Source organism: Pyxicephalus adspersus, chromosome 4 (genome assembly GCF_032062135.1).
Source record: "Pyxicephalus adspersus chromosome 4, UCB_Pads_2.0, whole genome shotgun sequence".
Classification (NCBI taxonomy): Eukaryota; Metazoa; Chordata; class Amphibia; order Anura; family Pyxicephalidae; genus Pyxicephalus; species Pyxicephalus adspersus.
The window spans coordinates 79970202-79993370 of record NC_092861.1 but is presented as its reverse complement, the minus strand read 5'-3'; the positions used below and the strand labels follow the sequence as shown (position 1 = coordinate 79993370).

At 37.3% G+C, this 23169-nt stretch overlaps 1 protein-coding gene across 1 annotated transcript in view; it reads right to left on the bottom strand.

Moving 5' to 3' along the window:
• FIG4 (FIG4 phosphoinositide 5-phosphatase) overlaps positions 1 to 23169 on the bottom strand; it is a 164924-nt gene that overhangs the window by 29247 nt on the left and 112508 nt on the right. Inside the window, exon 21 of the mRNA XM_072408758.1 lies at positions 12613 to 12808. Coding sequence (XP_072264859.1) covers positions 12613 to 12808 — 196 coding nt within the window. The remainder of the gene's footprint in view (positions 1 to 12612; positions 12809 to 23169) is intronic.

Genomic DNA, 23169 nt, shown 5'->3' with positions numbered 1-23169 from the left:
AGTGTGATGGCTTGGCCGTGCATGGCTGGGACACTAGTGTTTATCCATGATGTGACACAGGACAGAAGCAGCCAAATGAATTCTGAGGTGTTCAGAGACATACTGTCTGCTCAAATCCAGCTAAATGCAGTGAAAATGATTGGGAGGCGTTTCATAATACAGATGGACAATGACCCAAAACATACAGCCAAAGCAACCCAGGAATTTATTAACACCCGATCTGAACCCAATTGAGCATGCATTTCACTTGTTGAAGACTAAACTTCGGAAAGACCCACAAACAGTAAATGAAAGCCGCTGCAGTAAAGGCCTGGCAGAGCACTAAAAAAGAGGAAACCCAGCATCTGGTGATGTCCATGTGTTCAAGACTACAGGCTGTCATTGCCAGCAAAGGGTTTTCAAGCAAGTATTAGAAATGAACATTTCATTTTCAGCTTTTAAATTTGTCCAATTACTTTTGAGCCCCTGAAATAAAGTGTTTGTGTTAAAAAAAAGGCTTTAGTTCCTTACATTTTTATGCAATCTTTTTGTTCAACCCACTGAATTAAATCTGAAAGTCTGCAGTTCAACTACATGTTTGTTTCATTTAAAATTAATTGTGGTAATGTACAGAAGTTAGAAAAAAGTTGTCTCTGTCCAAATATTTGGACCTAACTGTACATTCTACAAACACTGAAAATGGGTTTTATCCATCCTCCACACTGTTATGTCTCAGAATTGTGGATGTTGGGGTGGTGTACATGGGACATCTAGGTTTTATAGGTTTCAGGTTACAATTGGTAACAGCCTCCACTGTTTATGACTCAGGAGGGGAAACCTGCTTGGATTATATGAAAGCAAAGTAAAATAAGAAACCTGGAAAACACCTATAAAGTAAGAGAGCACTCTCAACTCTTGACCATCTAATCTTATTACATTCACAGGTTAGTGTGTATAATTTTCAAATAAGTACATAAGTAAAGTACATAGGTAAATAAAATTAAACTAAAAAAAATGTACGATTTGCTATTGGGAAACTAGAAATTTTAATGATTGTACACAAACTGCGACCTTGATTTAATTTACTTTTGATTTAAAATGTACAAAACATAATTTTGATATTTACCAACACGTGAAAATGGAAAACCAAAGGTTGGTTGCTTACGGTTGGACAGCTGTCAAATTTAATTCAGATCCAATAATTTGCCTCCAAGCACAAACACAACGAATAAATCCTATTTTCATCCAGTTGGTTTGTTTTCTCAGTCAGATGCTTCCCCCCAACATGATCTCAACCATGGAGGAGGTACCATAGTAGTACCCCTCACCCATCACCATACATGGTTAAGAAATCTCTTGAAAAAAAGACACCACAAAAGATTTAAAAACTCTTTATTTTTTATTTTTTACTAATACTTACGAATACTTCTCTTTGCTGGATCCCATAATATGTAAATTGTCCCTACATTTGTATTCCAGTGCTGTTGCAGGTATTCATTCCAGTGGGTGTTCAGTTCCCTTGCAGAGCTGCTGTACACCCTTCACTTCTCTTGTCTGTGACAATAGTAAGGAGGCTCTTGTCAGATTAGTTCAGCTAGATCCCATGAGGGCAGCTGACCTGTGATTGGATGAACAAACCTAAAGCTAAGCTCTAACACTTTCTTTATACCTTTATATTTTAATGTTATTGCTAAAGCCTCACTTTGTACAGCACTTCAAAAGATGAAAGCAATACACATCCACTTTATTAGCTACTTCTTGCTAGTACTGGGTTAGGCTCACTATTGCCTTCCGAACTATAGTATTTCTTTGTGGCATTGATTCAACAAGGTGCTGGAGATATTCCTCAGATATTTTGGTCTATATGAACATGATAGCATCATTCAGCTGCTGCAGATTTGCCACCTGCACATGTGTCCTTTGTTCTACCACATCCCAAAGGTGCTCTACTGGATTGAAATCTAGTGACTGTGGAGGTCATTTGAGTAGAGTGAACTCATTATCATGTTCATGCCAAAAAAAAAAACAGTATAAGATGATTTAAGATTTGTGACATGGCATGGTATCCTCCTGGCACCAGAATCATGCCAGGTTTTAGGTCACCTAAATCACCTTTCATTGTCATTCTGAGGTTCAGTTCGAACTTCAGCAGGCTGTTTTGACAATGTCTACATGCCTAATAACATAGCTGCCATGTGATTGGCTAATTAGATATGTGTGTTGACAGGTTTACCTAATAAAGTGGCTGGTGAGTGTATATCTTTATAATAATAAAATATTGCTTTTTAGACCATAGGCATAACATGTATATGGTCAAAGAGAAACAATGTATAAAAAAAAAGTGTGTGGGACTGAAGGGGGGAAAAAAAGTTTTTAGCAATCAGATTGTTATATAATAACAGACTGTCCCTTCTGTCCTCAAAAAGCTTTACATCTTTGAGGTTATGTAAAAGTAATTCACAAATTAATCTGTTCACTTATTGTGGCAAAAATGTCTGTTTGTTCATGAATACCAACAGATGATGCGCTTTTTATTACGTCATATTTTTCAGTTTGTTAAATGGTGATCTTGTAATGTCTTTTGAATTTTTTTTGAAGCTTTAGAGAGAAAAGAAAGTGCTTACATAACTCCTTATTACATAAGCACCTTTTCTGCAGCTACCAGATAACCTCTGAATTGTATTCACCCCTATTATTCTTACAACCCTTTGATGCTGCAAATGATGCTTTTGGCTATTACTATTCCTTTAAACTTTAAAGTGTGCGTTCTTTTTCAAACACAAAAAAACAAATGAAATGGAAATACAAGTGTAGCACGTGCTGATAAATTTCATGCTGATATCATTCATTTGATCGGACCAGATTATTTTTTTGTATTATTTTCTCCATCCATAAAATCATGAAACCTTTTTCTCACAACTGTATGTTTTTTTTTTTTTTTTTTTAACAAAATATGTGTTAAACATTTTGTTTTTGAATATAGCATAATAGCAAAATAGATAAACCTCCTGTCAATAAGTTTTTTTTTTTTGTTTTGTTTCTGCCCCGCTATGGAAATTTTACTTAATTTCCTGTCTGTGAAAAGAAGCAGGAAATCTTTCCAAAGTAAAGGAAATTCCTTAATTGTTCCTATTGGTCAAATTTTCCTATCTTCTTATACATAAAAGCTTTTCCTCTTGTAAATATTTAGTGATGTACATGATATACCGGAAGGATGAAAATGTTAAAATCTAAACTTTCTGCCTGAAAAAAAATAAAATAAAAATCCAAAATCTAACCAAGAAGCTCCAAATCCGGTTGATTTCCTGACGAATCTGACCAAATTTAATCTCAGATTTTCCCATTCCGCTCCCCTTTTATTAATTTATTACAACTTGTTGTGTATGAACGATCGAGTACATCACTATCCGTACATCCAAAATTCTATTTGCATTCTTTCTAGGGAAACTGATCTAAAGGGCAGAATCTTTTGCATATGTATGCAGTGTTTTGGGGCTTCCAATTGAACAGTACACATACAAGTTTTTAAGCTATCTGGACACCAATGTCCTCAACTATTAGGTGCGTTTTAACTGCCTGTAGTTTTGTTAGCTGTTCTGCTAAATGGGTGCAGTTAGAATTATTCTTGTCTATGGTAAAATTTTGTAACAGTTAAAGTATTACTTATGCTAGCATGTTTAGTTGATGACTGATTGTCTTTTTGCAGTATCTGGATCTATTTGTATCTATTCATGTTACCTAATGAAGCTATATATTTTTGGCTTAACTTAACTGGAACTGTATGATGTAAATGATGTAGTGATATTGTGTTACCCAAATTCATTTGTCAACACACAAAACAAAATTGGTGAAAAAGTCTTGCTGTGAAAAATAAATGCATCTTAAAATTTCTTATAACAAAATTTGAGATGAAAAGGTGCACTGAATGTTCCAGCTGCGGGGTCATGCTACTGCAAAATGACTCTGTCACCAGCATAAAAAAAAAATCGTTCTTCCATTCCAAACACAGCTGAAGCTTTCTGATTGCTTTTCCTAGTAATGGAAAAATCATATGAAGGGTCACCTGAGTGCCAGACTACAGAAAGGACAGATCACCATCAACATGGGGTCTCTGAAAAAGTTTGCCTGACAACTACTTATGGTGCAATAGAAGTTTGGTAAATTGTACAGATATACTGTTGTTGTGTGTTGCTGTAAGTATAATTGGCCCTAACATGTTACCTTTCCCTTTTAAGTGATTAAGGAAAGGGACACTTACTCAGCACTCAAAGGAACCAGTGAAAATTATATTTTATTAGTTAATTAGTGAATCAGTTGCACGGCATCAAAGCAGATTTATATTGTAACAAAAGACAGGCATATAAAATGGAACATATGAGCAAAGTAACAATAATTTAGGTCTCAAATATTGGTGAAAGACAACCACCACAGTAAAAAAAAAAAAACTTTGCAATTATGCATAGTATATTTGCACATTTTTGCAGATTTATCAGCCAAAAGGAACCACTGTAATGTCTGAGCCCCCACTCTGTCACTGGATTTTCATCAGTGTTATCTAAAACAGCGCTTCAAAAGTCATCTTTGAAACATTCAGTACCTTTAAAGATGTTTTTTAACAGTTTCCCTCTAAAAACTTTCAATAGGTCAAAAATAAAGTTTTTAGATTCTATAAAATACAGCCTGTGACACTACAGTGTCCATGTAACTGTATGTACATGAGTCTTCCCAAGTCTACCTAATGTATCCTTTCTTCTTAGTAAGCCACAGAAATGGGCCATAATTCATCAGCTTATTGACCTAATGCATATTTAGTTCCAAAAAAACAAACATTTTAGATATGCAAATTTCCAGTCCTTAGAAGTGGTAGCTGCCTTTCTTGAACTGGAAAATAATACAACTGCAGCCACCATCTCCAAGGTATTTTAAACTGCATGATATTACATTCTTGTTCTTACATATAGTGTCAGAACTTGACTGCAAGTCCGCCCCACCTCCCACCCCCGCCTGAGCCCCAAATTTTTTTTATTTGCCCATCACTGTCTTATTGGCCAATGCAAATGTATGAGACGGGGGGATGGCAAAATTGATGCAGGTATTTAAAGGGATCTGTACATCTCTCACTTTTTAACTCAGTAGTATCTCCATTTTGTTGCGGTTATTAATATTTTAGAGCCACTTTAACATTTCATAACCTCAAAATGCTAAACTAGGATGTTTTAGGGTAGATCTCAACATAGAAAAGTGTGCTAAGCCAGTGGACCATTTGGCCCATTGGCATTTAGCTTTAACCAGCATATCATAGCTGGACTGTTCCTTTATAATATGGACATCTAACTTTCAAGTATTCTTCATTTGACCACAGGGAGAGAGAGAGACAGCAGCATTCTGTTACTACTTCTTTCTGTCTTTCCATGTACATGTTTGTTCTGCCTACACAATCCAGTTTGAATAGAGATTTGAGGGTGAGTGACTAATAATAGCTATACTATTTTAAAAAGCTTACCCTTATCTTAAACATTTGTGCAGTAAGGGCAGGTTCGAACCCACAGTGGAAACAAGGGTACCTGCACAGCTCCTGGTGGCTGGCACCTTGCCACCACGGGTGGCAGCGAGCAGTGCTGAACCGCTTACCGCCATTTCATACATTCTGTATTGGGCAGCCGCAGGTGAAGGCTTCATGTAGCGTATCTTCTGAAGTAGTGGTTTAGTAGCATGTGGAAGTGGTTAACGCACTGCAGCCTTATCACTAGTCTGAACATAGCCTAGGAAGCATCACTTTAAATATTATATTCAACACTACTGACAGGTCAGAAATCTTGCGAGTGAAGTAAAAAAAAAAAAAAAAAGAAGAAAATTATCTTCTCATGGTAATAATATACCTTATAAACAATGTCTAAAAAACTTTATTCCATCTGCCATCTGTTAATTGTGGTTTATGGGTCTATCACATAATTCCAATTTTGTACTGCAGAGAGAATTAAAACTGAAACCAAGACAATGTACTGCAATATTTTAATAACGCTCACAGTTTTTTCAAGTTGATATATTCTGTACTTCCAACAGAACAACCCATGAATATAAAGACTTTTTGTAACCCATTTGCCAAAGTACACAATAAACTGTCACCTGATTTGACTCCATGTTTGCATGAATTTATTCAGGACTAGTCTACCAAAGCAACAGTTTATGCAATAAAATTAACTCTGATGCCATTCTATTTAATTTAATTCTATATAATTTTTTCTCACATTTCGTGGCTTTTTGAATAGAAAAACTTCTTTAAGAAATACAGTAGGCTATTCTATATCTCTGGTGTATATCTTTATAAAGCATTTTTAGAATTCACTTTACAGTCTTATCTGTTTTAAAGTAGAATAAAAAATTCCCAAGTGTGTTGCGTTTAGTGTGCACTGATACACATTAAATGCACCTGATGTGTCTTTTTTTTCTACAGCAAAAGTCAAAAAACTTCACTGTGTTTTCTTTAAAGCATGATGAAACACATTGCCTTACATTTAAATTCCATGTACAACCTGGGCACATCAATGCAGCACATTGGCGTAAACTCAGATATTGGCAACAAAGGATTTTAGCTCATCATTGTGCTGGACCTGTACTGAGAGAGCTTTCTCTAATTTCATTGCATACTGTGGCTTCTCACAGCATACATTAGAAACTGTAATCAGTCAGAGATTGACAAGTATTCTGTCTAAGGAATATCCAGTATCAACCATTTCTCTTCTCCCCAGCCTAACTATCCTTGGCTTACCTCTTTAATTTAGTAGATTTTAGCTCTTTAACCCCCCTAGCGTTCTAATTCTTCTAAAGTCAGTTTTTTGATGCAAAAAGTGATCCTATTTTTTTGCATATACATTTTTGTTTATATTGTGGTTTATATTGTGGTTTATATGTGGTATATTGCCTGTAATTCTTAGGATTAACTCCCTGGTATAATGATTATATTTAATATATTATAATCATAAATTATAATATAATACATAATTATAAATCATAATTATAAAAAATAATTAAATAATAGACCACAACAGTGTAATTTGTCAAAAAAAAATATTTTATCAAATATTTCTCACTGAAATTTTCCAAACAAGGGTGCAATAATATTGATAAATAATAATATATAAGTTAAATGCAGATTTTAGAAAAAAAAATATTTTAATTTTTAGTAGACATCCTGAGTGTGGTAGATTTTGAAGACGGGTGCTGCACAAAGTCCAACATTACAGTCAGGACAATAGAAGCTAGTTTCCTTGCGTTTCTTCTTTCCTCTGTCATCGGTCTTTGAGCAGCAAACCACGCACATCCTTGTAGGTGCTGCCTTTTTCTGGGTTGGTGGGATGTATTCAGTGAAGTGACAACCGGTCAGGCGTTCTGGGTTAACAGTGGAAGCACGACGTCCAGGTCTATTCATAGCCACTGATGGTGTTTGGTGGTTCTTGACTATGGATTCGGAAACTTGCAAAATGAAGTCTGAATGATTCACAGGCCTCTGACTACTTTTTTTGTACAGAACGTAGGCATTCCATAGGCACTGCTCAACTAGATGCCTGAAAATCTTCTTTTAGTACTTCCTTTGCTGTTTCCTCATCGCTGGGTAGAATGTCATGGCTTGGTCAGCCCTGTCCACACCTCCCATGGTGTTATTGTAGTCAATCACCACCTGTGGCTTCATCACTTCTTTCCCACGTTTTGTGTGTACCAGAATGGTGGAGGGATCATGGACAGTACTCATCAGGCACACATCTTTCTTGTCACGCCATCTCAGGGCCATCATCCTTTCTTTCTGCCAGGCAACAATTTCTCCTGTCTTCAGCTTCCCTTTTGCAAACAGTGATGGCAGGTTGCGCCGGTTAGCCCTAACGGTTCCATAGGCATCTGTTCTGTGTTGCAGAAGGAACTCAAAGCTCAGGAGAGGTATAGAAATTGTCAGTTATGACACAATAGCCCTGATCTAGCAATGGCTCAGTGAGGGATAGCAATGAAGATGTTGCCAATCCATAATGGCTGTATCTGGGGTTGAACTGTGTCCCTTTTCCCGTGTACAGTACCGTATTCCAGATGTAGCCAGATGAGGATTCGCACAGCATATACGTTTTCACGCCAAATCGTGCCCTCTTTGACGCAATGTACTGCACCCAGCTGAGCCTCCCCTTCTAAGCCATTAGACTTTTGTCAATGCTGACATCTCTTTCTGGCACATAGGTTTGCTGGAAATTTTGTAGAATCATCTGAGACACTTCACAAATTTACTTGAGTTTTGGTGCAGGATGGGTAGTCTCATCAAATTCTTCACTGTTTGCGAAGTGCAGGTACTTCATGATGAGGGAAAAGAGGTATTCTGGGATGACTGTGCCAAAGAATGGAGTGGCAATCATTTTATTCTTGGACCAGTACCACTTCTACATGGGTTTGCCCACAACTCCCTGCAGGATGACCAAGCACAAAAACAGCCAAATGTCATCCCTGGTCACAGGTTCCCACTTTCTGCTTCTTGCAAACCTCAGGTGTGGAGCACCTTGTTGTTGTCCAGCGTACCTGCATAAAACAAAATCAAAAATTGTATTTTAGGATATGTTCTTTTATAGTGTGAAGGTTGCAAGTAATACGTTAGCAAACACAGAGCAGCATATATGTTTGCATAACAAAAAAAAATTAGCAAAAAATTTCAAAAAGTTAGCAAACACAGAGCAGCACGTTTGCATAAAAAAAAATTTCAAAAAGTTAGCAAACACAAGAGCGGCTTACCTGTTTGTCTCTGCAACAATTTTTTCGATAACTTCATTGGTCAAAAACAACTACAGGTATGTCAGGGGGTCATCGCATTCAGCCTCAATTTTCATCCCAGGTGCGCTGGTGAATGGAAATCTTGGCGGTGCTGCCTGGTCTGCATCAAGGTCAATAGGACACCACGTGCGCACAGCACTGACCTCAGGTTCAGAATCGTCTCTCAGTTCACTTTCGCTGTCCGATGACAAATTTCCTGGTGAATCACTATCGCTCGATTCCACCAGGGACTCCAAATAGCTATCGCTGCTTTAAAATTCCTCCAAAACAGCACTTTGATGCCTTTTGGATGCCATGCGGTCTCCAGCAAACAGTCAGGAACAATCAAGGTCAAAGGCAAAGTGATGAAATGATACATTCAGGAAGTGATTTATAACTCATCAAAAGGTCAGATCAAGGTCAGGGCTAATAGTGGGCAAAATGTAAATCAGGACACTGGGCAATGATGCTTGGTGCACTAAAATGTGCTTTTATACTTTTATTCTATGTTTTGTAGTGTTTTTACTGTAAAAACAAATTTAATAGCAGATTAAATTTCCCGCCCCCAGAATCCATCACTCCATCGCATCACCCAGAAGATGTCACATCTTGCCGGGTGATGCGGTGGGGATGTCCCCGCCCTGCTCACTCCTCTGAAGCTGCTTGCATCACGCGGAGGCTGATCTCCGGGTGATGCGAGCACCTGCAGTAAATTCCAGGGGTGATGCCAGCGGGAAATCGCTGCTGGCACCACCCTCGGAATTTACTATTGGTGATCGCATCTGCAGTTAGATGTGATGCACCATGCAGAAATCCTGCATGGTGCATCGCATCTAACTGCAGATGCGAGCAGCGGGGTGGCGGGGACCCGGGCGGCATTTAAAAGCAGATTACTCGGTAATCTGCTTTTAAATTTTCCGCCCGGCCACGTCCCGCGACGGAGAGGCGCCCGGGCATCAAAGCAGGATCGTCTGATCGCCGCTGGAGCACGGGGCTGACGTAAGGGGGACCCCCAAAGTTACCCCAAGTGTGACTCGGGGTTACCGCTTTTCGCATGTTTTTTCCACCCCAAGTCACACTCGGGATTACCGCTAGGGGGTAAAAACTCATGGAAGCTTGGCATCACATATAGGCATGGCTTACTACTAAAACATGCAAATGCAGCCTTCCTAGAAATACATTTAGGACTGACAACCACCCTTCAAGCCATTTTTATATTTGCATAAAAATGCTTGCATTAGGCCTGAAGGCTCTTGCAAGGGGTATGGAGGCAGGGTGCTGTTATGTTTATGTTTCTCAGGAGCTCTGTACAGAACCCTACTCACTCCTCTTACAACCATGATCTACACTTAGTTCTGGTGATTTGTATTAAACACAGAATGAAAAAACAACAAAAAACAATTTCACTTAGTAGCAATAATGCATTTGGGCACTAATGAATAATTTCTAAAGCGGACTATAGTAAACAGATTACCTGCTGTAGGTTAATAAACTTTGATTATGAATTCTAACCTACTAATGACTTTCCTACTAAGAACAGCTTTAAAACTTGTCTAGGACTGCTCCAACTCTCTGGAATTCCTTCCCTTATCCCATCAGGCATACTCCAACTTTTCACACATTTAAACAGATTTCAAAACCAATATCTTAAACTTTCTTACCCATCCTCTTCCCTCTCATAACCAACACTAACTATCTACAGTTCCATTTTCCCTATCTATTACATATAATGCACTGCCATTGGGCAGGCTACTCTTTATCCATTTTGTCATAGTTTGTACTATTTATGTATGCAGATTTGTCAACTGCAGCCTATTTTTATTGTATAGCACTGCAAAATACATTGGTAAGAATAATGAGTGTCAGCAGCCAACATCAATTCCTGCCTAACCTGCAGTGGTATTATTTTATACAAAGTTTTTTGCTGTATTTACCAGTTTATTCAATGTCCCTAAACTCTTTGGTGGGACCTTATTGAGGAATACAGGAAGACATTGAGACACAAAAAAACTACATACAGGTTGTACGACACTGTGGTTGTGAAAAGTAAAATTAGAAAAGCCAAAAATGAATAAAAAAACAAAAGTTGTGATAAAAGAACATTAGCATGAAACTAAGAATTTAGAAAAAGGAAGACTATATATATCTGTTTGATTTCATTTCATTTACCCACTAATCACTTTCATTTACCCACTAATCACTAAACGCTCATCATAAAAATAAAATATTAACAGTTTGTGAACTCACACTGTAGAATTAAATGCAACAGCAACAGTTATGCTGTTTGTGCTTTCTTTCTTTAATAGTGTAATGTTCAGGACACTCAATGTTCAGGACAGGTGTCAACTATTTTTAGTGTTTTGCTGCACATATGATGGTTAGATTGATATAGCTTTGGTCTAAACCGGAGGTGTCAAATCTGGCACGCAGCATCCTTTCTTTTGGCCCCAAAGGAATCCAAAGGAGTCCTTTATTCAACATATTCCCTTCTGAGACTGATGCATTTGATACAGCGTAGTTGCAGCTTTTCTAGACTGTTCAAATAAAAGTCCTTTGGTTGGGCAACAAACCAGCTCTCAGCAGCATCTTTGACGTCAGAAATGTCCTCAAAACGTTGCCCCTTCAGGTGTTTCTTCAAATTCGGGAACAGATAATAATCCGAAGGGGCCAGGTCTGGTGAGTTGGGGGGATGGTTGACCAATTGGAAACCCAGGGTGTTCAACTTGGCAGCCACAATGTTGGACGTGTGCACAGGTGCATTGTCCTGCAAAAAAAGGATCCCTTTGGTCAACTTTACACGGCATTTCCTCCTAATTGCCTCCTTCAGCTGGTCCAGGAGGTTAGCATAATACTATCTGGTCACACTAGAGCCCTGAGATAGGTAGTCCACCAACAGAATACCGTCTTTGTCCCAGAAAACAGACGCCATGATTTTTTTGGGCTGATTTCTGGGTTGGGAACTTCTTCGGCCGCGGGGACTACCTGTGGCGCCATTTCTTTGACTGTCCCTTGGTTTCAGGATCATAGATGTGGAGCCAGGTTTTATCCTCAGTCACTAACCTATACAAAAAGTCCTGTGCAGCTTCAAAATGGGCCAAAACAGCTTTGGATGCTTCAACTCTTCTTCTGATCACTGTTCAAACATTTCGGCACCCACTTTGCTGAAAGCTTGCGCATGTCTAGAATAGTGATGATAACAAACCCAACACGCTGCCATGAGATGTCATGTATCTGGGCTATCTTTTTTGCGGATGTTCGCCGGTCCTCAAAAATAAGCTCATGGACAGCATTGCTGGTTGCCGGATCAGTTGAGGTTTGGTGGTGCTCACTCATCTTCAACGGTGAAATGACCAGTCTTGAAACGAGATATCCAGGTTTTAACAGTGCTGTAGAAAGGACACTTCTCCCCCAGTATTCTCCCCCACAGAGACATCTCAGTGTGAATGTCCTAAATGTTCCTGGAAAAACAAAAACTTCATGACAGCTCGTAACTGCAACGACGTGAAACTTGCTTGTGCCTCACAGCTTCTCACTAAAATAAAAAACAGTTTTAAGAATCACAAAGACCTGATATTTGCACAGTTACATACTAAGATATTAGGCTGTCATATGCCTTCACACTCAATTTTCAATTTCATCTGGAAGGGGGCAAAGCCAGGAACTTCTGAGCACCCTCCTTCATCATAAATGAAAAATTTAGCACATGATTTGGCAGTGCCTATGAACAGAAAAAAAAAACTTTCTTTTAAATGTCTACTACCAGGGCATCTTCTAGTAAGTACAGGGGTTAGCCCTACATGTTGTTTGTTTCTGTCCTAAAGATACATAGTTTAAAATCCAATAAACTCTCACCTCTGATGCTTTAGTATTATCACCAACATCGGTAATCTTCACAGGTGTAGACCGCTGGGACACAGCCCCTTCTTCCTCTTTATCTGTTCCAGAGTCATCATCAGAGCTACTAGAAACAGCTTCCTCACTTGGTGGAGGAGGAGCACTTGCAGCCGTTTTTCGTTGTAATACAGTCTCTTCACGATTTGCTTTGTTACTGAAAAAAAAAAAATATGCTAAGAATAGTATAGCATGACAAAGTTGAATTCTAGTCACCTTAATGTAATATCAAACCTCCTTCTCCTCCAACTGTGTATTATGCCCTGGTACTCTGTGTATTTCCTCTTTTTGTCCCAATAATATCATTGGAGGGGTTGCAATAGAGCTACCCTCAGGTGGCAAAAGGTGGAATCCAAAGGCCCTGCCAGTCTTTGTGACCGGTAAGCAATCAGTCTCAGGGAAGACAGGAGATTGTTCTTTCTATGGTTCCCACGGCTCAGCATCCTACATCCTTAGGCTGTTTCAGAAATAAGGAGAAACAGCATAATCCTCTCACCTGCCTTAACACTGAACTGTGGGCAAACCTTTAATTGGCTCCATATCTCAATCTCCCCATGCTGAGTTTGTATCCCTAGCTGTTTTTGTCCAGCATTTGTTTTTTTTCAGATTCCTCTGCCATTGCTGGCACAATAAAACAGAAACTTAATCAAATTTTGTATTTTTTCTGTGTTGCGCAAGCACATTGTACTACGATCTGTGTCAACATTCTAACAGGTTTTTTGCTCCATGAATCACTGAGGAGCTTTCAAAGTCTATTTAGTGGATGTTTAACAAAAGGAGATTTCCCATTTCACAGCATTGCCTCTCACACACTGTATCATGAAATGTGCATACAATGCATCCTAGGACATGGTCACACATGAGGCTGAAACAAATTGATTGACAGGACAGAAAGCAAATAGCTGAAAGTAGAGGGCCAGGAAAACACAGATAGGGAACACTATGCTGGTTGATAAATGCACTCCACCAGACAGGAAATGAGATGGGCTCAAGATGAGCTCAAGATTAGCACAGTGTTTTCAGGACTATCTAAGAAGTATGCAAAAAGATAGGTAAAGCTAGAGTTCAATTCACATGCCCCTGTATACCAACGTGGAAAGATCTTCACCTATCAGATTATACCCAGACTGGAAACAGGAATTAGACTTACCCCACTTAAGACCATGTAAGATGATGGACTCCATAGTATGGGGCACTAACCAGAAATTGCTGAAAATCAACTTCCATCATAACGCAATTGCTGACAAGGAGTAACGTCTGACCTACTTTACATCACAACCTACTTTACTGGATCAATATAAGGGCCCACTAAAAGTGGCACAAAAAACAAAAACACGATTATATCTGTCAAGAAGGTTGTGGTTGGCTGGGATTCTGGAAGGGGAAATAAAACTATATACATATCAAATACAGGAACAATGCATGCAATGTCTATTCAAGTTCTTTCAAATGGAGAAAGCTATAAAGAAACAAAAAACAATCTCCTGTTACATGCAAACATCAGTTCCATATATCTGTCTATAATATCTAATTGATTGATAATATATTATAATTAACTAAATACAATTCCTCTTTATGTTTAAATACACCTAATACAGATGTATGGGCTTATAAATCATCTGTAATTTTGTTTATTCAGTGAAAAGGAACAGGTCCTTGTTTTAGGGCACCACCTCCATCTATCAAATGATATTCCCTCTCACTACACTAACACTCTGCATATTTGTCAGTGATATGGTTCCTATCCCCTAGTTGAGCATTGATGAAACAGCTTGAATAGGCTATAAAAGGGATAGGGAAAATTACAAAAATAAGTCAAGTTGCATGTGACTACTTCTAGATTAATAATGACCTGGATAATAAGACCTTTATAAACACAGTGATCCCATCATTTCTCTGCAACCACACAGCTTGGCAAGAGCAAATTCAGAAAACAGAAACCAAGGCCACTTTAAGGAATATAATTAAATAGATGACATTTTTTAGAAAAATGCTACACTAGTAGCTTTACGCATTTTCATGTGATGTTATTAATTATAACATCATACCATGTTATGAATATAAATAATTACAAACATAAAACACGAAAAAATGAGACACATATACTTAAAAACATGTTTGTGACATTTAAAAAAAAATCTAGAAAACACATATCATATAATTGAATTATAGACTGGCTATATGGCTTAGTGCAAGTTATATAAAGTGATTGATTGTTTGGTTAAGAGAAGCTTAACATTTATTCACAGGTTCTCTGACCTTCACAGGAATAGCCATAAATGTCATAACAACTCCAAGCAGAATAGACATATCCGATATTACAAATGCAATTAGAACAGGATTTTTACTGCCTCTCACTTCCTAAACAAAAATCATTTGCTCTACCTATTTTATGCATACAGAGAGTCTCCTATGGCCTACTAAAAATCATAAATGAAATTCACATATAGTTAGTTTTAAAACAAACTGTATATGAACAATGGAAAAATAGCAGACTGGTTTGATTTGTATTATCTTTTTTAAGTACAATATTTGCAAATTGTTCATTTATATACAATCAGCTGTCAACTACATGACATGAAATAGAACATGAAATAGAAATGCACTGTTCCCTGCAAACTCTTAGTTCCAAGAGCCAATACCAGTTCTCTTTCAGGCTAAATGAGACCTTGCAAAGGAGAGTATTGCGGAAAAATCATTTTTATTTTTACAGGTTTGGGGGAATTCTTTTTTTATTCATCAAAAAAGTAGGGGTTGAGCCATATGCAACAATAACAAACTTTATTTTTAACCTTGATCAGGGTCAAACTGTTAAATACATTTTTTCAAAAAGTATTACCTAACACTGGCAACACACGTTACAATCTGATTTTACAGTCTTTTTCAGCTTTACCAACAACAATGTAGCTATAATCAGACCTGTCTCAGTTTTTAGGAAAAGAATTGTTTCGACAAGTCTTAACATTACAAAGATTTGGTAAACTATACACAGTAAAAAAATGACATCCATTACTATCCCATAATATTTAAACCTACTATAGACTCATTATATTAAATATCAAGACACATTGGTAATTAAAACATCAAAATGGGGAGAGGGGCTTACTTTTAAGTTACTAAACCTTGTTTCTTTAAAGTGTGCTCAAACATCAATTCTATTCAGTACTGCTGGTTTCAGAGAGGTCTCTGCGGTGTCTTTTCACAGCTACTATTTGTAAAACGGTAGAATGTCCTCACTTCCCCTCTAGAAGCAGACCAACTCTTGGCATTACTTAATGAAAATGTGTAAGAGGGGCTCTACTGCTGACATAAATTTATTTGTACTGCCCTGCTAATGCCTATAATGATTTCAAAGACTTTGCAGGAACCCATTTAGCTGCAGGCATATCACATCCTAAATCGCTAAACTTTCTGAAAACTTCCTATTAACTCATTTCTCATACACTCATTGGCTTTATTTCTATTATGTTATTTAACATAGACATTGCAGTTCTCATTCTGCAGGGTCAATCACTGGTCTAGAAGACAGCTTTCGGATGCAACTGAATCTTTTAAATGTTAGACTTACAAAAAAAAAAAAAGCTGGTTACCTGAGACAACTTCACAGTAAATGTGAAAATGTAATGTAATTATGCTGAGTACACTACAATGTACTTTGAATTTTTATGGCTTGCAGAAAATGTTCAGAGCTTTAGTATGGTAACACTGCATGCTCAGGATATGTAATCCAAACAAAAATGAGTTAATGAATAAAATAATATTCAGATCAAATTAATTGCTGCCGGCCATTGACTTTTAAATAATGACTATTAGACACATTTCTCTTTTAAACAGGAATTAGTTTGTATTTTAATTGTACTTTTTTTCAAGTAATATTTTAAGTCAAACTATCCTAAATGTTTTAAAGTTTAAAGAAACATTTAAAAACCTATGTCATATTTTCATTTGTAGTCTATGTTCTTTTTGGAGAGTTATATATTCACTGTACCTAATATATAAATCAGATTTTTTTAAGCAGAACTAAACTCCACTGCTGACCCCAAAATTTTACAGTTACCTGCCACCGCACCCTTTATACCCCAATGTTTGGTGGGTTTGAAGTCTTCAGTCACTCTTCAAGCAAATGCTCACAGATTTGTGTTGAGACTGTATACTGGGCTGCTTATGCCCAGCTTAATGTGTAGAAAAAAGAAAAGAAAACAAACAGGGAGGTATATTTCTTTTTGATAAATAAAATTACAATACAAAGGAATAAAACAAAGTAAAGCAAAGTGTACTTATCAAATTAATTTTTACTTACTGTAGTAAATGCGATAAAAAAATACCCAATGTGCAATAAAAATGAAAAAAATTACTTTTAAGCACATAACTGAACAATAAGATAAAAGCACAATTTTAACTTTAACATATAGGGCTACTCTCATTTGCCTAATTAATTAGAAATTATAAAAAAAAATAAAAAATGAACCATCCCTTTCTAAATACTTTTACTGTGAAATTAGGTATTCTTAAATGTTTTAGTTGGCTCCTAGCTTAGCTAGTTGTTCAAATTAAACTAAACTTAACTTATTCTAGTTCTAGTGCACAGGAAGTAACTGGAAAAGGGTTAAATTTTTTTTAACCTGCGTAGTAAATTTTAAAATGACATTTCTTCACAAAATTTAAAGATGATGTCATGAATTAGGAATATGCAAATACATGATCTGGGCACAGGTTCACAATACTATCTATCTATCTATCCATCCATCCATCCATCCATCTAGTGAAAAAGTATGTACACCCATGAAAATATTGACCGGAAAAATATTTATTTATTTCTCATAGAAATTTTGCATAATTACCCACTAGTGTCTGTTAATTACACTGGTTTCTAACTACTGCTTCATGCAAAATTCATTTACAGTTTATCTGTGAGTTTCCTTGTATATTTAATGTCACCCAGAACATTTAAGTTTGGTTCAAATCTGAAATTGGGCAAGTCTACACTCTTAATTTAATCTTTTTGAGCTATTTTTGGTGGACTTTCTAATGCGATTAAGATACATTATTGCATTCAAAGTTGTTTCAGCTTAATTTCAATGCTTAGATATTATTTTTAAATACACTTTCAAATACTGCACAAATCATATCAGACCCTGAAGCAGATAAAAAACTACATGTCACAGACATAGCCATACCATTTTTTTAATACCATGCTTCCCACTTGTTATAGGTTTCTTATTATTCTCAAATGGTGTGTTTGGTTTACCCCAAATATTTCTGCTGTTATTGTGGGAAAACAACTTTCTATCTTTTAACCACCTGAGCGTTACACTGATTTCTAGATTTCTGTTCCAAAAGCGTCACAGGTTTTCATGAAATTTTTTTTTTAAATTGTAGACCTGTAAGACGACGCTGGAACATGGACCCGACGCTGGATTAGCACAGCGGGACCAGGTAAGTAGGGATTTTAGTGTTGGCGAAAAAGTACGGGGTTATCCATTATAGCAAAAATTTTTATGGCGAGAAAGTACGGGCTTAGCGGTTGGGGGGTTAATTCATCAGGCAAATGGTGTATTTGGTTTACCCCAAATATTCCTGCTGTTACTGTGGGAAAACAACTTTCTATCTTTAATTTAACAGGCTATAATATTGTAACAAAAAAAAAAAAAAAACTTAACTTCCATGAGATGTATTTACATTTTTACATTTATCTGTATGTTACATAAAACAGTTATAAAAAAGCTATATCATGATACCCGTGTAAAAATGAGGTACATGTACATAAGCTACATTATATATATATATTATACAAAACAATAACAGGAAACCACAGAAATAAAGAAACAGTTACTCTTACATTAGTGACTGTCCCCATCATGCAATAGCAGGGCCCTAAATATACTTGAATGTAGCTTTCACCATCCTAGAAACATTGGACATAGGACTGGTCTGTCCCGCCTTCCAAACTTTGATTGGTGTCTCTATATTACAGCACCTTGGGTTGTAGGGATCGCATTGTGATTTCAAAGGATATGGATCTACATCTAGGCACCTGTAGGTTCCAGTTATTGTGTCAAGATGGCATTTTACTAAAATTGTAACTAGTACAAGTACATTTTGGTGACATGTTGTTTATCCCCAGGAAATAAGCTTAAGAAATATTATTTGCGGCAAATTTTCGTTATTCAGAATGTATGACTAACACTCATATTATACATAGTCAATTTTACAAACAAACAATTTCTGGATACACAGCTTGTTTTTGTAAAGAAAACAGATTGTCCAAAGCATTCCTGGTATCATAAAACAAAGGCAGTAGAATAGATTGGAGGCCAAAATTCCAAGTAGTGTGGTCAATTTTCTATGGAATAATCAAGAGCTCTATAATTACATGAAAGAATAATCGCTGCATGTCTTAGAGAAAAGAAAATTCAAAATGCAATATACTTATACAAATCTAGTTTCTGGAAATACTACAAATTGAAATGAATATTCACAATGTTCTTTGGTCGAAACAAATCCATTTAAAAGTAACAGGCACAAAAACACCATTTAAAAAATAGATTCAGGTAGTGGATTTATCACCAAAATGTAGAAAGAGATTAAACAGCATTAAATCAGTATCCATTATGCTGAGGGTACATAGAGCTTGAAAAGAAATCCTCAATCCTTCTCTAGCTGCTTGTACTGTGAAGTAGTTCATTCTCAAAGTTAATAAAAAGTCACAACAAGGGGCTCTTTTGGACCCATGGTGTCCAATTGTGCAGCTAACTCCTGGTCGCAGCAAACTGCTGCTGTGCGTCCGGAAGAGGCAAAACAAACTGCAGGCCACAAGATTTACATGCAGCCATGGTACAGACCTTCAAGCCGCAAGAGTGCGGCCAAATGCTAGATATCACAGTTGTGAACCACACCAAAATGTGCCACAGCCACATGCTAACAAAAGGGTCCCAACTGCTCCTATTTACTTGCAGACTACAGATTTAGCATTCACCAGAGGTCTGAAATTAGCCAAATACGTTTGTCTGACTTCAGTTGGTTTCTAACAGCTTAGAGGGCTGACAGGCTGCAAAGATTAATAAACTTTATAGAAAATAAACTGCAATTACAATGTGTTTATTTTGAGCTTTATAGTTAAAGAAATGAATAAGGGCATGTGTAAATGGTACTACTGCTTATTTAGATTATATGTACAAATTTTACCACTCCAAACCATGGTATGTTAGGAGTGGTAAAAGTTAGCGCCATAGTGATTACAATTTAGGGAGACTTAGCCACAAGAGTCCTGCATGTGCAGTTACATTTCCCTTTTCTTACAGAGAATCTGGGGTTCATAGAGAGTAAGTGGATAGCTATCTGTGACAGGGTAGCATAATATGATGGGTATAACATTTTAACGGGGAAGGGGGGGACAAAAGAAGTTTTCTACTGGTTCCTACAACTTTAGTTGCCAACATTCCTCTGTTCCAGAGAAATTGGGTTTCAGAGACTGTAAGTAGCCAGCTATGTGTAACAAGCACCCCACCAGCCGTTCAGTCCCTCGCACCGCAGTGTCTGCAGATTTTACTCCAGTTGGCAGTGAGTGGTACTGAGCGTCTCCCCCTAGGCAGGGTTCTATAGCATAAGGAAGGGGTAACCGCACTGCAACCTCTCCACCAGTCTGAACGCAGTATTGAAGTTTTGTGAATGAGCAAGTATATATTTGGGGCACCACAGCAAAGAGCTAATTGCCAGTACCCTAATGCTAATACAATTTGGTTCAGTAGCAGTTCTCAGGGTCCCCTGTGTACCCTGAAAATTTCACATTTCTACGACAATTGGTGTATTTGATATGAAGGTTTATATATGGGGATGACGGCAGCTGCATGGACACAGACACAACTCTCATCCTGCTGCTGAGCAGGGAGCATACACAGCTGATTGTCAGGTCTACAGGACACTCCCACTCGCAGGGAGTTCACACTGAGCATGCTCAGGAAGCTCCTTCTACTGGTAGCCCGAGAAACAAGACAATGAGCAGAGAGGGAAAGGAGGGGGCTGGGTGTGGCAGCTTCATGGCCCGAATATGGCCTGCAGGCTGTAGGTTGAGCATCCTTGGCTTAGAGGATCAGGAACTGCATTTTCCCTACTGCAGAAAATTGGACCTTGTTTTATTAGTTTTTTGCCTTCTGGATCATCTGTGGTTTTGGGATTTTGTGGATGCTGGTTTTTAATTTATTTATGTTTGTCTTTTAGTTAATCTGGTTAGATATGTGACTTTAATCAGCCTATTATTATCAGAGTTTATGGTTGTCAAACCTGCATACTTAAGTACACCACAGGAGGACATGATTTCTTTGCCAATAATGCACCATCCCCAATCAAGCTTACAATCTAAAGCTAGGCACACATGCGCAATAATTGTCTTTAGGAATCGAACGACTAACGGTTATGCGCGAATATTTTGAACGATCATATTGTCCGCAATTCTGTACATGCTGTAACAATACGATTGTTCAAATATAAACAACCACCGAGACGTTGTTGTGCACTTTTTATGTTAACGATTATCGGTTAAACGGTCGTTAGTTGTTCGTTTCAAATTATAATTATTGCATGTGTGTACGCAATTTAGGAGGTCTGGGAGTGTAATATACAATAGGTGTAGGGAGTGGAGTGGTGGCTAGACAGTAATGGTTAAGAGAGAGAAAAAGATGGGTAGGAAATTAAGAAAACAAACCAACTGTTATAGCAAGGCATGTGGCAAGCATTTATTATGAAACATTTAAAATGCTTCCTAAGTGCTTTGCTCAACCATGTATATACAAGTGAATGTATTAGTACACATTAGTGTTGGAGACAATAATAAAATTGACCTGCAATTCTGTGCTTTGATTTGGACACTACAGCAAAGCACAGCAAGTGCTGAAGCCCTTATAGTCTTATATAGTGGGTTTTGTTTGAAAATTGCCCTTCTGCTTTACAAACATGAATGCAAAAGGGACTTGACAGATTACCAGCAGGAGGCAGTGTGTGGACTGGTGCACTGTAACAATGCCAGGATGGAAACATCAGCCATAAGCAAATAGGTTGTGATCCTTGCATTCTTTGAATTTTCAGTTTTAAAACAGCAGCAAGAGCCATTTATCCAGTGGGGGTGGTACCAAGAAAATCTGTTTTTTGGGGTCCATTTACACTATGCCTTATTGTGTATTGCCTTCAGAAAGGCCAATAACTTAAATGAGCTGCCAATGCACAAGAACAGACAAAAAAAAAAAAAAAATTACAAGAAGTTCTTTCAAACGAAGCACACCACAACACACAGTAGTTTGTAATAAGTATCAAAGCTGCATTGCCTCTGTGCTTTGAGGTGTCATTAAAATTGATAGACACTAAAACGTGGCAATGCTGTAACATGCTTTTCTATGCACTGCAGTAATGTGCGTATTACCACAATGCATTGTATCACAAAAATACACCTCTAAAGCCAGGTGTAACAGGTAAAAAATGTAAATGGACCATATTATCCCTGCTGTATTTCTACACAGATAATACTAAAATTGCATTTTGCTTTTCTGGAAATTCCTATAAACCTGTTATCAAAATGTTTATGTCTACCAGAAAAATATGTAAAGCTTAAAAGCTTAAAAATTTGTCAGCTTTGTTAAAATATTTACCTTGAATTAAATAACATATAAATATGAACTGGAAACCCCAGCTAAATTACAGTGAAATGCTGCTGTGATGACTGTGTAAAGGAGACAGGAGTGTGGGTGGAAGGAAAAGCAGCAGCCTGTTTAGGGTCAGTGATCTATGTCTTGTTCAGTGTGGGGGAGAGGACTTTTAGGCTTTAAGATAATTAATTTTTCTAAAGGAAGAGCTCCTCAGTGTTGAGCTAGGAATCGTTACTGACAACTTATTACTAAACTACATAATCTGATATCAAATGAAGGAAAATTTTAAATAGTAAAGGCCTATTTACAAGGAAAGGAACATTATGCACATTAGTGAAGCCTGGTGTTATTCATTGTAAATGCCACCTCGATAAATATTCAGACAAAGAAGCTGCCCTAAAACATTATACAATAATGTACAACATAATATGCATGCATTTAAAACATGGTAAATGACCCAAAAGGAAATGATCTGCTCACAGTTATAACCAACCCAGTGTTCATGTTATGACCAGTACCGATTCTGTGGTGGATGGAAACGTGAAGTTTCACATTAAGGATCCCAAGCAGGGCTCTATTAATTGAATATTAATTGAGAACCCCACAAAGTGAACCAGACATTTAGCAATGATTTCAGTAACCTTTGTTCCAGATAAATATATTTAAATATTTATATGGAGAAAATAGCTGTTTGTTTTACAATGTCCCCTCTCAGACTAATTTCTCAATTTGAAGATCTGCCTTCTTATAATCACAATTTATTACTGAGATGTAAGGTCTGCATCCCTTTAGAAGAAAGCAGACCCTAGACAGTATCACCAAAAATGCAAGTGATTTTTTTTTTTTTGGTTAGGACTTTTGAAGGAAAAAAAAAAAACGGTGA